Consider the following 14,726-nt stretch of genomic DNA (forward strand, 5'->3'; position numbering starts at 1 on the left):
TTGTTATTTGGAAGTTCTTTGTATATTCTGAACATAAGTCCTTTATCAGATAAGTGACTTAACAAATATTTTCTCTGAGTTTATGGCTTATCTTTTCATCTCTTAAAAGTGTTTTACAAATAGGGAAGTTCTTGATTTTGGTGAAGTCATCAATGTAGTTTAATTTTTTTTTTTGGAATTGTATTTTTCGTGTTGTATCTAGGAAATCTTTGCTAAACTCAAAAGTCACAAAGATTTTCTATTGAATTTTCTTATGCAATTTTTCTAATTTTAGGTTTTTCAGTAAGGTCTATAATCCAATTTGAGTTAATTTTCATTCTGTTCTTTGAGGTATGAATTGAGGATGATTAATTTGTATAAGGATATCTAATTAATCCAGCATCATTTCTTGAAAAGACTATACATTCTCTATTGAATTGCCTTTGCACTTTTATCTAAATACAGTTGAGATCAACTGATAATACTTTGTGGTCAATTGATAAGATTATATGTGTGGGTGTGTTTCTTGACTATTCTGCTCTATTGATCTGTTTGTCTATTTTTGTGCCAATAGCACATTATTTTGTTTGCTATAGTTTCATGTTAAGAATTGAAATTAGGTAGTATAAATCCTCCAATTCTGTTCTTTTTCAAACTTCTTTTGCTTATTTTATCCTTTTAAATTTCCATTTAGAGTCAGTTTGTCAAATTCTACAAAAAATCCTGCTGAGATGTTGACTGGGATTCTTTGAGTCTATAGATCAATTTGGGAACTGACATCTTCACAATATTGAATCTTCTTATTCATGTAAATCTCTCAATTTATTTAGGTCTCCTTTAATTTTCTTAGTAATGCTTTGCATGGTTAAGTGTGTGGGTCTTACAATATTTTATCAAATTTATTCCTAAGTATTTCATAGTTTTGATACTATTGTACATGACATTATTTTTTAAATTTCAATTTCCTATTTTTCTTTTTTAGTATGTAGAATTAGAGTTGATTTTTGTGTATTGATTATGTATTCTGCAACCTTGCTAAACCCAATGATCAATTTTAGTACCTTTTTTTGTAAATTCCATAGGTTTGTTTTCATAGATAATCATATTATCTGTGAATAAATACAATTTTACATCTTTCTTTCCTATTTGGTGGCCTTATTGCACAGGCTGAAATTTCCAATACAATGTTGAATAGAAGTGGTGAGAGTGTATACCCTTGCCTTGTTCCTGATCTCAGTCTTTCACCATTTAGCATGATGCTAGCTGTAGATTTTTTGTTGATGCCCTTTACCAGGTTGAGGTGATTTCTTTCAATTTCTAGTTTGCTGAGAGTTATCAGGAATGGATGATTCATTTTACCAAATGAGTGTTCTACAATTATTGAGATGATTAGATTCTTCTTTAAAATAAAAGGGATTACATTAATTTCTGAATGTTCAATCAAACTTGCACTCCTTGGATAAATCCTACTTGGTGATGATGTATTATTCTTTTTATATATTGTTGATTAGGTTTGCAAAAATTTTGTTAAGAAATTTTTCATCTATGTTCATGAGTGATATTTGTCTATAATTTTATTTTTTTGGTAGTATCTTTGTCTAATTTTGATATTAGAGTAATATTGGTCTCATAGAATAGGAAGTCCTCCCTCTTCAATTTTCTGTTTGGTAGAATTCACCAGTAAAGCCACCTGGGCCTGGAGTTTCTTTTTTTTTTAATGAAAAATGGTTTTAACTAAAACTTCATTTTATTTTTAACAGATATAAGATTATTCAAGCTATTAATTTATTCTTGAGTGAACTTTGGTAGTTTGTGTCCATTTCACTGGAGTTGTAGGATTTGTTTGTATAAATGTTTTCATAAAATTATGTTATTATTGTAGTATCTGTAGAATCTGTAGTGATATCACCACTCTCATTCTTTATATTGGTAATTTCCATCTTCTTTCTTTTTACTCAGTCAGTCCAGAGAGTTTTCAGTTTACTGATGTTCTCAAAAAAAAAAACCAAACTGAAAAAAAACCTAGCTTTGGATTTCATTGATTTTTCTTCTTTATAGTTATTTTTCTTCATTCTAGTTTCTTAAGGGGGAAGTTTATTAGTTTATTCATTTGAGCTATTTCTTTTTTATGTAATATAGGTGTTTAATGGTATAAATTTCTTTCTCAGTACTATACCGCTTTAAGCTTCATTCACACATTTTGAAATTTTCATTTTTATTCAGTTCAAAATATTTCTGAATTCCTCTTTTGATTTCTTCTTTGATCCATACATTATTTAGGAGTTATTCAGCTTCCAAATATCTCAAGATTTCTCAACCCACTTTCTGTTCTTGATTTCTGATTTAATTCTATTTTGGTCAGGCAATTTACTTTGCATTACGTAAATTTTTTAAAGTTTATTGAGGCTTGTGTTATGGCCCAGAATATGGTTTATCTTTTTTTAGGTACATTTGAAAAAAATGTGTATTCTTTTGTTGATAGGTCAAGTCTTCTATGAATGTCTATTAGGTCAAGTAAGTTGATAGCACTATTAAAGTAATATTTATCTCTGCTGAATTTTTGTCTATTTGTTCTATCAGTGTTTAAGAGAGGGTGTTGAAATCTCTTAATGTAATTGTGAATTTTTCTATTTCTCTTTTTAGTTCTTGATAAATTGATCTTTTTATAATTATGAAATAACCCTTTTTATCCTTGGTAACTCTTTTTTTTTGCTCTGAAATATACTTTGACTACCATTAATATCATGGTCTACTTTCAAGTAATATTATATATCATTTGAGAACCTTAAAATAGAATACTTCCATTTCTCCCTCCCAGTCTTTGGGTATTCTTTTTATACATTTTTACTTATACTTGTATTATGAACCCCACATTGTAATGTTTTTTCTTTAAAACGTAAATTATTTTAAAACATTTTAAAAACCATTATTTTATATTAACCAATTTACTTACTATTTTTGATACTCTTTATTTTTTTATGTAGATTCAGATTTCTATCTGATATCACTTTCCTTCTGCCTAAAGAACTTCCATTAACATTTCTTGTAGTGTAGGTCTGCTAGTGATAAATTATTTTAGCCTTTTTTTTTCTTCCTGAAAAATTTTGTATGTTGCCTTCATTTTTGCAAGGTATTTTTCTGCATGTAGCACTCTGAGTTTTTTCTTTTCTTTTCAGTACTTTAAAGATATTGCTCTATTATCTTCTGATTTACACTGTTTCTGATGGGAAGTTTGTGCTTTTTCTTAATTTTTTCCTTTATACATATTGTGTCAATTTTATCTGGCTGCTTTAAAATTTTTTTCTTATCACAGGTTTTAAAGCAACTGGATTATGATGTGCCTTGGCATGGTGTTCCTCGTGTTTCTTGTACTTGGAGTTTATTGATCTTTTTGGATCTATCTGTAGGGTTTTAATTTTCATCAAATTTCGAAAATTTCATTATTTGTTTAAATGTATTTTGGTTCCTTCTCACCTTGCTTTTTGGAACATATGAGATATGGTTGCAATAGCTGTTTATCAAGTGTGTCATTTCTATTAATCAATTTTTATCTTCATGTTAAGTACTATTTTCCTGCTTTTTTACTTGCCTAGTGATATTTGATTGGATGCCAGATACTGTAAATTTTACTCACTGGATCTTTGTGAATTCTTACATATGTTATTGAACCTTGTTCTGGGACGTATTTAAATTACTTGGAAATGGTTTGATTCTTTTGAAATTTGCTTTTAGGCTTTGTTATATGGGCTCAGAGCTAAGTTTAGCCTGGGGCTAATTTTTCCCTCTCTGAGTTAATACTATACTTAATATTCAACTCAATGCCCAATGAATTTAGAGATTCCTCATTCCAGCTGGTTTAATGAGAACCATTCCTGGCCCCGTGTGAGCTCCACAGATTGTTCTCTTTCATCCTTTCTGGTAGATCAAAACTGCTTTTGCCAGTTTTCTCAATAAATGTACGAATCAGTACTTAGATGAAGACTCAAGGGAAAACCTCTGCTGATCTCTGTAACTCTTTCCCTCTCTCCGAGAAACTCTCTCCTCTCCAGTTTTTTGCTCTGAAGATTCTCTGCTTTCACCTCCTAGGCTCTGTTGGGTTTTCCCTTCCAGTTCTGAGGCTTGAAAACTACCCAAACACTAACCTGGGTCAATGATAAGGTTCATCTAATTTTTCTCTTTCTTAGGGATCACTGTCTTGTTTTGCCTGATGTCCAATGTTAGAAAACTAGTTCACATATTTTGTCCAGTTTCTTGGGTATTTCAAGCAGGAAGGAAAATCTAATACCTGTTAACCTATCTTAGCTAGAAGGAGAAATCTAATTTCATCTGGTTTTCACAGCAATTGACCCAAATTATGTCTTTCTCTTTTTGTTCTACTTTTCTTAGTTGGCTTCTATGGTACCACACTTTCTTGGCTTTCCTTTTATTGTCCAGCCATTCTTTAAGCTCGTTTGCTGGCTACTGCTTTTTTATCTGAATTTAAATTTTATGGTGTCCTACGTCTCAATGTCCTGTCATACTTGCTTTTCCACCTATACTTTATTTCTCCTTAGACAGCTTTAGTCAGGCCCATCCAGTCCATTACTTAGCCACCATCATCTCTTCCCTGCCCTGTTCTCCCTGGTCTCACTCTGGCTCCCAAACACCATTCTCTACCTGGCAACCGCATCAGGTAAATCAATTCATGCACTCTTCTGATGAGACCTTCTGATGCAACAATTTTTAACCAGCTTTCTCATAGACCCTTTTGGAAGACTGGTGAAATCTATGGACTCTTTCCCAGAAGAATTTATAACACTAGATCTCAAAGAAAGCCAATTATATTGAGATATAGTATTAAAAATATTTAACAAGAGATTCAAAGTTGTGATATAGTTATGGATACGCTTCATTATTAGTACATCAAATAACAAGATCTAATAGTGATAAGTGTAAATATATTCTAAGGCACCTGTAATAACTGTAATGTGATATGAAATGTTCTATGATTTTCATTGGTGACATCATAGGCATTGGTAATGCTACTGTATTTTGTTGTTTACACTTATAATTAAAATAAATTAAATTTCTATGAAGGATAGGTAGAAAAAAAATTGTGATAGTTTTCCCATTCAGGTTCATTGCCTCTGAATTATATCCAAAGATTTCTTGTAGGTCACAGATCATTGGTTAAAAACCCTCATGGCTTTCTGTTTGAGTAAGAATAGAATCCAAAACTGTTATTATAGCCTACAAAGCACTACATGGTTTGGTCCCTGAGTATGTCACACACCTCTCTGCCCAATCCTCTCCTCCTTAGGCATTGTGACCCCCAACTCTGCACTGGTATTTGCTGTTCCTGTATTTAAGATACTTCTGTCTTGTTATTGATTTATTGCCTCTTAGGTCCACATTTACCCTTTTGCCTGACAAACAGTTATCCTTTACCAGGTAGCAAGATGTCAAGTCCTGTCAGTAGAGGGTACTGGAAAGACACTGTAAGAGGAGGAAGCTTTTCTTCCTGCCCCTTTCGGTGGCTCACTGGAGAGATTCCTTCAGGGTGAGCTTTTGTCTCTGCTGTTCTGCTTGTGCAGTTTTTTCAGAGCTAGGTGCCTGCAGGGTGAAGTTTTCTCATGTGTTTGGCCACCAAGTGCTTTCTTCAGCTCTTGGCTTGGTCAGTAGAGGAGTAACCATGGAGCCCAAAGAGCACAGGCCTATGTTTCAGCCAGGTCACTGATGCCTGCGCCCTCCCCCACACAGCTTTGTGCATTTGGGCAAGGGGTACTTGTTCTCATGGTTGCTTCCTCACCCCTAACCCTGGGCTTTCCCCAAGTCCAAACCACCTTGCTTTAACCCTCCTTACATCTCATACTCCTCAGTACTACTCTTTTCAATCTCCAATCTTACCTCATGTCTCATTTCTGTGTCCCCATTCAGCCTCCCTTTTCTTAACATGCCCAGCACCTGCTTTGGGCCTCCACCTACACTCTGAACATTTTCCTCAGCATCTCTGGTTGTACCCTGGGATTAGAGGACTGGACCCCATACAGGCTGGTGTTTATCTCTGTCCAGGTGGTGGAGTGGATTTGGGTCTTTACATGACGCAGCTTGATCTTGAGGACAACTGGTGGTATCTGTACCTCACTTCCTGAACCACTGTTTTAACCCATGGTTTGCCTCATAGGAAAGAATAATGTAACATTCTCATTAGATTTCTTGCCCCCAAAATGACCTCTGACACAAGCAGTCTTATTTAAGGGCTTCTTTCTTATAGTGTCACAGTGATGCTAGAGTGAAGTTTGGGAAAGACTTTTGTTTCGTAAATTTAGTGCTATAGTAACATTTTATAATAAATAAATTCAAAATATTGTAAGGATTAAATCAAAATTCATTGGCGAACATGTGGGGGAAACATGTTGGTAGTTGAACCATTACCTCTCTATATGGAAGAGATTCCACGGACTTGTCAGGAAAGTCTGACTTGACGCTACTCATGGAGCACAGAGGAACTGAGCTGGTAGTTGTTTCAGCAGAATATGCCATTGATTCCATGTGTTCATCAGTTTTCTTAATATCCTTAAAGGAAGAATATACGTGTTACATTAGAATAATGCCTTAAAAATTCAAAGGAACTTTGTTGCACATCCCTCTAAAACTGTACTGTCTCTCTTATTGAAAGTGGTATACTCTCGTACAGTTCTGCTGAAGTTTTCAGGCTTCATACAGAGCTAGTTAAGTCAATTCATACTGAAATGCTAGTGAGTGTCAATAACTTATTGTGCCTCCTTTTCCAAAGATCTGTATAATTAACTGAAGAAAACAATGCCTTAATCCAAAACAATTATTCCACTAGCAGGGGCAGATCTTAGTAAAAGGAGCTTTGTGAGAGAGACGACTCAAACATTCTCTTTCTGACCCTTTCTTCCTAGCATTTTTTGGAGCTTATAAATTTATAACATGCAGCTAGGCCCTTAAATGTGAAGCTGGTCCTGGGCCTGAAGGAGATCTCAGGAGACAATACTTTCCAGGCCTGCCACTGCCGCCCATTCCAAACTGATTAAAAAGTAAAATCAGTGGGGCCAGCTCATAAACAATAAGAAATCATAGGATCAGATGAAGTTCTAAACCAGGTTGTTCAAAGTCTAGTTTTTGTTTTTCTTGCTCCCCAGAGAAACGAGACCAGTTTTACTGAAATAAAGGTGCCACATATTTTCTGCTTATCTGAGTGGTGTGAATAAATCTGTGACTTACCCAATGAAGAGCTGGGAGGAGGGGGACAAGACAGAAATGAAGAGCCCATTTAGGATGGTGGTGGCCCAGATCAGGGTGGGGAATGGAGATGAAAGACATCGGTAGATTTAGGTACAAAGGAGAATATGCACATGAAAGGCTTCCCAGGGACACTGATTCTTTGACAAGCTTAACAACTGTTAATCAGTCATTTCAAAGAACAATGAACTTTAACCAACCTTACACTATCCTAATATCTTTAATCAGACATTCTTCTATGCTACCACTTTTTTTTCTATACATTTCTCTACCAAAAAAGAAATCTTTTATTTGGCTTCTTATTTTAAAGGAACTATTTGCTTTGTGGCAAGTTTAAAATAAAATTTTGACCTCTTCTCTTCATAAATTTTTCTAAGAAGGTGCTTTAACAGGACACAAAGACAATTCCTTTTCCTGAGAAGGCTGCTAGGCAAAATAACAACAAGTTTTAGTATGTAGATACCTCTACCTGTTTTTATTTCATTTTCATGTGGAAACGCACTAAAGGAATATATCTATAAATAATCATATATGTTCAAGACAAATAATTACAGTGTTAATCTCTATGGTTTGACTTTTTCTGAAAAATTTGACTGGATAATGCTAATGCTAGTAATAATGATATGATACAATTTTTTATGCCAACAGTAAATCTAAACACTAATACAATGCTGAGGATATTAAACATACTGAATTTCTTCACTGAGGAACTATGAATAAACCTTAGTTACTTTAAGATTTAGAAATTTAAAATTATAATTCAGGACTTCTGTTTTCTAGTGTGGTATAATCTCTGAAGAGTTAAAAATAAACCCTGCTAATGTAATGTTATGTCACGTAAACATTACCTGTGACATCGCAAGTGAATAATATAGACCTTGTTTCGCCATTAGTTCAGCATGTGTTCCTTTTTCCACCACCATCCCATCTTTTATGGTCACAATCAGATCTGCATTTTGAATAGTGGAAAGACGGTGTGCTACCACAATCGTAGTCCGAACTTTGCTTGCCTAAAAAGAAAATAAGTATAAAATTAGTAGAAATAACAAATTCTGCAATATTCAAGGAAACTACTTGTCATATTTTAAATATCAAAAAATCTTATCTTTCATATAGAAATTTGGAAACGTTAATAGATTAGGAAGGCCAATAGAAATTAAAATAAAAAGAGTTAGAAAGTTAATGAGATTCCAAATTGGTGGATTTATAAAATCACAGTATCTTAGAACCAGAAAGGAAAATAAAAACCATTTAATCTGAGACACCTAACAGCTGCCTGGCCATTTGTAATTAAAAGTAATTAAGTAAGCAACTTACACTCACTATTTCTCATTTTCTTCATATTTGCAGTAGGGATATTACTTTACTAGTTGGGTACAGATTCAAGGTTATGTATGTTTTTAACTTTTTTACAAGTGACATATACATATGGAAAAGTACACATCAATGTACAGATCAACACACTTTAATAGACCAAATACATCCAGATGCATAGTACACAGATTAAGAAAGAGATCATTACCAGAACCCTGAAACCCCCTGAGGCTCTCTTCCAATCACTTGTTACTGCTTACCCACACCAATGGTAACCACCATCCTGACTTCTAACAGTGTAATTTTTTTGTATTTTATGTCAGTGGAATCATGCAGTATATACCCTTCTATGTCTGGGCATTTTTGTTTAACATAATGTTTTTGAGATGCATCTATTTGGTTGTATAAAATTATTGATCATTCTTATTGCTGAATAAATATTCGATTGTGCAAATATACCACAATGTATCAGTCCTATTGCTGACTGACATTTGGGTAGTTTCAGGGCTTTTTCTATAATGAATAATTCCTATACATGTTTATTTGGTAAACATATGTATACAACTCTACTAGTTTTATACCTAGGAGAAGAAATGCTGAGTCATATGCTCAGCTCTTTTTTTGTCAAACAGCTTTTCAAGGTGGTTGTTCCAATTTATAAACCTACAAAAAATGCAGAATTATGGTTACTCTATATTCTCACCAACACTTGGTCCTTTCTGTCTTTGTCTGGTAGGTGAGTACTATCATATTGTGGCTTTTATTTGTATTTACCTGATGACTGATAATGGTGAACAACTTTTCATATGGTCAGTGATAATCTAGATATTCTCTCTTGTGAACTGTAGATTTTTGCTCATTTTCTATTGGAACTGTCTTTTTCTTGTCAATTTTCAGAAGCTGTTTATATATTCTGTATAGGAGGGCTTTGTCAGACACTATGCATTAATTATTTTTTCACTCAACAAGGTTGTCTTTTCACTTTCTTAATGGCGTCTTTTGATGAATATAATTTAAAAATTTTAGTGGAGTTCAACTGATCAACTATTCTCTTACAATTTATCACTTTTTTGTGTCCCATTTAACAAATCTTTACCTACTCCAGTGTTACGTGGATGCTTTTCTATCTTTTAGCTTGCAATCTTTATCATTTTGCCTTTCACATTTGGATCTATAATCCATGGGAAATTGATTTTTGTGTGTGATGTCAAGCAGGAGTCAATGCATATAGTATTAGCCCCTTATACATGGTTTTGCTTTCAGTGGTTTCAGTTACCCTCAGTCAACTGTGGTCTCAAAATATTAAGTGGAAAATTCCAGAAATAAATAATTCAAAAGATATTTTGATAGAGAAAACACATTCATATAACTTTTATAACAAGTATATTGTTATAGTTGTTCTATTTTATTATTAGTTATTGTTAATCTCTTACTGTGCCTAATTGATAAATGAAACTTTATCATAAGTATGTATGTATAGGGAAAAACATAGTATATATGGGGTTTGCTACTATTTGCAGTTTCAGGCATCCACTTGGAACATATCCCCTGCAGATAAGGGGACAATTGTATAGATAACCAATTGTCCCAGCAGCATTTTTTGAAAAGGTAATCCTTTCTCCTTTGCACTGAAGAGCTGTCTTTGTCATTAAATCAGGTGACCATTGTTTTGTGTCTGCTTTTGTATTTTGTATACTGTTCTATTCAATTTGTGTATTACTGCACCAATGTTACACTGTCTTAACTACCATGAAGTTCAAATAGGCCTTGATATATATTAGTCTAAGTCTTTCAGCTTTATTACTATTCTACAAGATTGTCTTGACTATGTAGATTTGTAAATGCCTAGCACAATAACTGATACTTCTGACACATTATAGGAACACTAAAAACTTTCTGGGTATTTAAGAACAGATAGATAGATATAGATAGATAGATAGATAGATAGATAGATAGATAGATAGATAGATAGATGATAGATAGATAATATTATAACTATTAATACTACAGTACTGGTATATTACTGATATTTAGTTTTATTGTTCTTATTTTTATTCTTATCTGTTACAGAGAAGCAACCTGGAGCTCAAAAAAGTTAAGAGGCTTGCTCAAATGCTTCATCTAGACACTGGAAGAATTGGTACTAGAATCTGGTATGATGCCCTCTCTTCTCTGAAAAGGGTCTCTCTACTGCAGTAGATATTCTCAATGCAACAGATAAGCATTCCTTTCAAATTCCTCTATTGCAAATCTATAAGAGAAAACTTTTCAAAACAATAGTGATTAAAATTAAATAATAATGTGGAAACATATTTATGATACAATGTTATATGGAAAAATGCAGGAAAAAAGTATGCATCATGTTATAACTATGTTAAAAATCAATCCACAGAAAAAGACATACAGATAGAAAGACATCAAAATATTAATAGTGTCTGTATTTAATTATTGGACCTATGAGTTGTATTCTTCTTCTCTTGGGTTTTTCATTTTTATTTAATGTACCTGTATTTCATTTTTGTTTAAAAGCAAGAAAGTTAATTTGGAAAAGTATGTTCTACTTTCAATAGCTTTTTCCTATGATATATACATATGTATACATATATATGTATGTATATATATGTATGCATATATGTATATATGTATATATATATAAATATATAATACATTTATATATACAACATATTGTATATATAATATATTTATATATACATATAATACAAATTACACACATATATATTATATTATATACATTGTACATACGAATATATAATATATAGTACATACAAATATATATATAATATAATATATATATTCATATGTATGCACACACACAAGCAACAAATAGAGGTTATTATGAAAAACTGAAAATAGTTACATTGTTATGATTAGAGGTCATTTTTACTATTATTTTTATAGCATCTTATTTAAAATAAAAAAAGAAGAAAAATACATTCTGATATATTTAATTTATGTTAGGGTGACTATCTAAAGTATCATCCAAACCAGGACACTCTTGAATGGGACAAAAGGAGCAAATTGGAACTTTCTCAGGACAACTGAGAGATGGGGTCATGTGATTATAACTTGAAACCTTTTGAATTTATGGTCTAGGGTCAGGAAAATTAAAAAGGAGCCATGTATTACTCAGGTTACAAATGACAATAGAGAGGTGGTTACCACCTAAATTAGGTATTCTACTTGGACTTTAATTTTTAAAATTTCTTAGGTAAATAGGATTGGTGATGGAGACATTATGACTCATCAAAACTAATCTTCTGCGTTAAGCAGATATTGTCATCAATTTTGGTTTCTGAAATGTACTCACCAGTAAATGTCATACACCTAGTTATGTCAGGAATACATAAATACATATACACATATTCAATATATGTATATACATATACATACACGATGTGTCTGTGTACATGCATGCACATTTTATACTAGCCTAAGCTGACAAGAACATTATAATTCAGGTAAGTAATGAAGAATGATGCCTGAGGTTTAGAGGTGAGGCTAGGTCACTGCATCACCGTCAGTTTAAAGTTCGTTCTAGTTGTGGTGGCAGGACAGAGACCTTCGGCAGGACCAGTTTCATGGACGTATGAACTATGCAGTTACTGAAGGCCCTGTGCTGAGGAGGGTCCCACTGTTGGCTTAATGCTCTGCTGCTGCTATCTTGTAATTCTTAATCATTTCTGAACAAGAAGCCCCACATTTTCATTTTTCAGTGGGCCCCACAGACTATGTAGCTGACCATTGGTAAAGGTAAAAAGGTTTCCATGTAGGTGTGTCTCAGTTTGTCCCAAGCATGGATATTAAGAGAGTCCTTTAAACAGGTGGATTAAAAAATAAGGAAAAAAGGATAGTTTAACATCTGTCCAAGGCAGGGTCCCGTCTTGTCATGATCTTAATAACATTCTAATAATCAGACTCAAATTATTATTCAAAGCATCTAAATTTATATTATATTTTATCTACATCTCCTGTCACATGGAGTAGATAGAATAGTTATTTATGCTCTCAGCATCTCTGTGTCAGTTCCGTTATCTTTAAAAAAGAAGTAGGAAGGCCACAGAAATAGTCATCCATCAATTGGTCAAACAATATTACCGCTAATTGTTAATTACTGAAGGCAAAAATCATTGTTACTTTTGAGAATATCTTGTATTTTAAAGAATATTAGAGTTTTAAATGTTCTATAACTAACATTTCCCTATTTGGTTTTGCTTACATAGTCCTGTGAGCAGATTGGGAAAGTATGCTTATATCCCTCTGAGAGATAGGTAAACTGAGGCTCAAAGAAGGTAAGTAATGGATGCCAGTCTGCATAGTAGGTAAGTAGCAATGCTGAAACATTTGTGGTAACTTTTCAATATGACTTTATTGCTATTATTTCTTCTAGATAGTACCAATCTGAAAGAATTTCCTATCATCTCTTTTCCTCCTTCAGTTTATAAAAAGCTAAAAGCCAAACAATTAGGTATTTGACCAAAGGAAGGTCAACAGGAAGATAGGTCTCTGCTTGACACTTTGCTGGCATTTTTCAGATTACTTCACAATTCCATGCACAACCATAAATCACCAGGTAATTAGCTTGGACTTTGAAATACAGGGTGCTTTAAAACATCCCTGGCAGAATTGCTTGGGCAGAGATAAGAGGCTGAGGAGACCAGCTAGCTTCTCACTAGTGGTGGTAATGAGCTTTGAATAAAGGTGAGCAACAGGAAAAGAAAGAGCTATGCAGAGCTGGAAGCACTTGAGAGGGACCACATTTGACTGCTGGGTCAATTATCAGGGATAATATACTCTCTGGGAAGCCTGTAAACACAGAGTTCTGGTGTCCCACAGCAAGTGTGGGTGGGAAACCTGTGAGAACACAATTCCCACTGACTGCCAGTTAGATGGTTGCCTCAGGTGGATTGGGGTCCACTGATGACATATGCTTGATGACACAGTCCTGTGGTCTTCAAATGTTTTTTTTTTTCTTCTTTATTTTTAAAGGTGAAAAATAATTTCATCAAATGAAAGCACATGTGGAAACTTGATATATTTAAATAAGCTATACAGATTAATGGGTAGTTGTTTGGTTTGAATTGAGTGGGGGAATCCTACCTGCTCATCCAACCCACCTCCCCACCTTCTCCCACTTCTCTAGAGGCTCCTGGAAAACCTTAGTCCCCCATTTCTCCAAGAATACGGTCTGAAAAACCTCTCACTACTCCTTTATAGATTTCCACCTCTTTTAGTTACAAAATTTTAATTGACCATCTGTTATAAGAAGGTCTCGATGGTAGTCATATGAGAAATACAGGGTTTCATTATGATGCTGAAAGCCAGTTAGCTTGGCTTCTTCTGGGTCAACACTGGTTCCATAGCTAAATAATGTGAAATTACTGTCAGGTCACTTCACCTGTCCAAGAATGCTTTCTGTTTAGTAAAATAGGATGACAAATGGCAAAATATCAGGCACTTAGAAGGCTGATATTTTGCTCCTCGACCCCTTCCTTTCAACTTGCAGGAATCTACTCATGTGAATATATATGCTTAGGCTAAGAGCCTTTAGAAAGGGAGACACGTTCAATATCTAAATTCTTTGCTGAGATGATGCCACGTGTACTGTCTAATTAGTAACAAGGAATAATACTCTATAGTACATTTTCTTTTTGTAGCCTGAAATCTCTTCATTCTGACTTCTAAATAAGTTAACAAGTGGCGATAATAAAATTATTTAGTCATTTAATACCTTTGCTCTTCATTTAACTTTATTGACAAGCTAATATTTGTGGATAATGTTACAAGAAAAGTAAATGATGGTGGGCAAGGAGAGAAAAATGCTACAAAAAAAGCTCATGTTTCTTCCAGGAAGGATATTTTACCTTCACCAGAATGCTGACCAATAACTAATACATTAGAGATGTCTGATTTGGTAGCAATTATGAAAATCAATCTTATATAGGAATTTTCTTTATTTGTGGGGGAGGATAAAACTTAGGAATAATTTAAATTTACAGAAATCACCAAGATACTTATCCATATCATGGAAAAATCATATATTTTTAAGGCTTTTTATTATATTTTCAAAAATTTGAAATATCCTGCTAAATAATAATAATTTAAATTCATTTGTGAAATAAAAATCCAGTACCTATATATTTAATAGGATCAAAACAAGCAGCGTA

The 14,726-nt window shown here is 33.5% G+C and overlaps 1 protein-coding gene across 1 annotated transcript in view; it reads right to left on the reverse strand.

Annotated features, from left to right (window-relative positions):
- ABCB5 (ATP binding cassette subfamily B member 5) overlaps window positions 1-14,726 on the reverse strand; it is a 92,874-nt gene that overhangs the window by 45,137 nt on the left and 33,011 nt on the right. Inside the window, exons 14-15 of the mRNA XM_019726706.3 lie at window positions 8,076-8,237; window positions 6,394-6,534 (exon numbers count right to left, since the gene is read on the reverse strand). Of these exons, the coding sequence (XP_019582265.3) occupies window positions 6,394-6,534; window positions 8,076-8,237 (303 nt within the window). The remainder of the gene's footprint in view (window positions 1-6,393; window positions 6,535-8,075; window positions 8,238-14,726) is intronic.

The sequence above is a fragment of the Rhinolophus sinicus genome, chromosome 4, assembly GCF_057876585.1.
Source record: "Rhinolophus sinicus isolate RSI-liver-muscle chromosome 4, RSI-T2T, whole genome shotgun sequence".
In the NCBI taxonomy this organism is placed as follows: domain Eukaryota; kingdom Metazoa; phylum Chordata; class Mammalia; order Chiroptera; family Rhinolophidae; genus Rhinolophus; species Rhinolophus sinicus.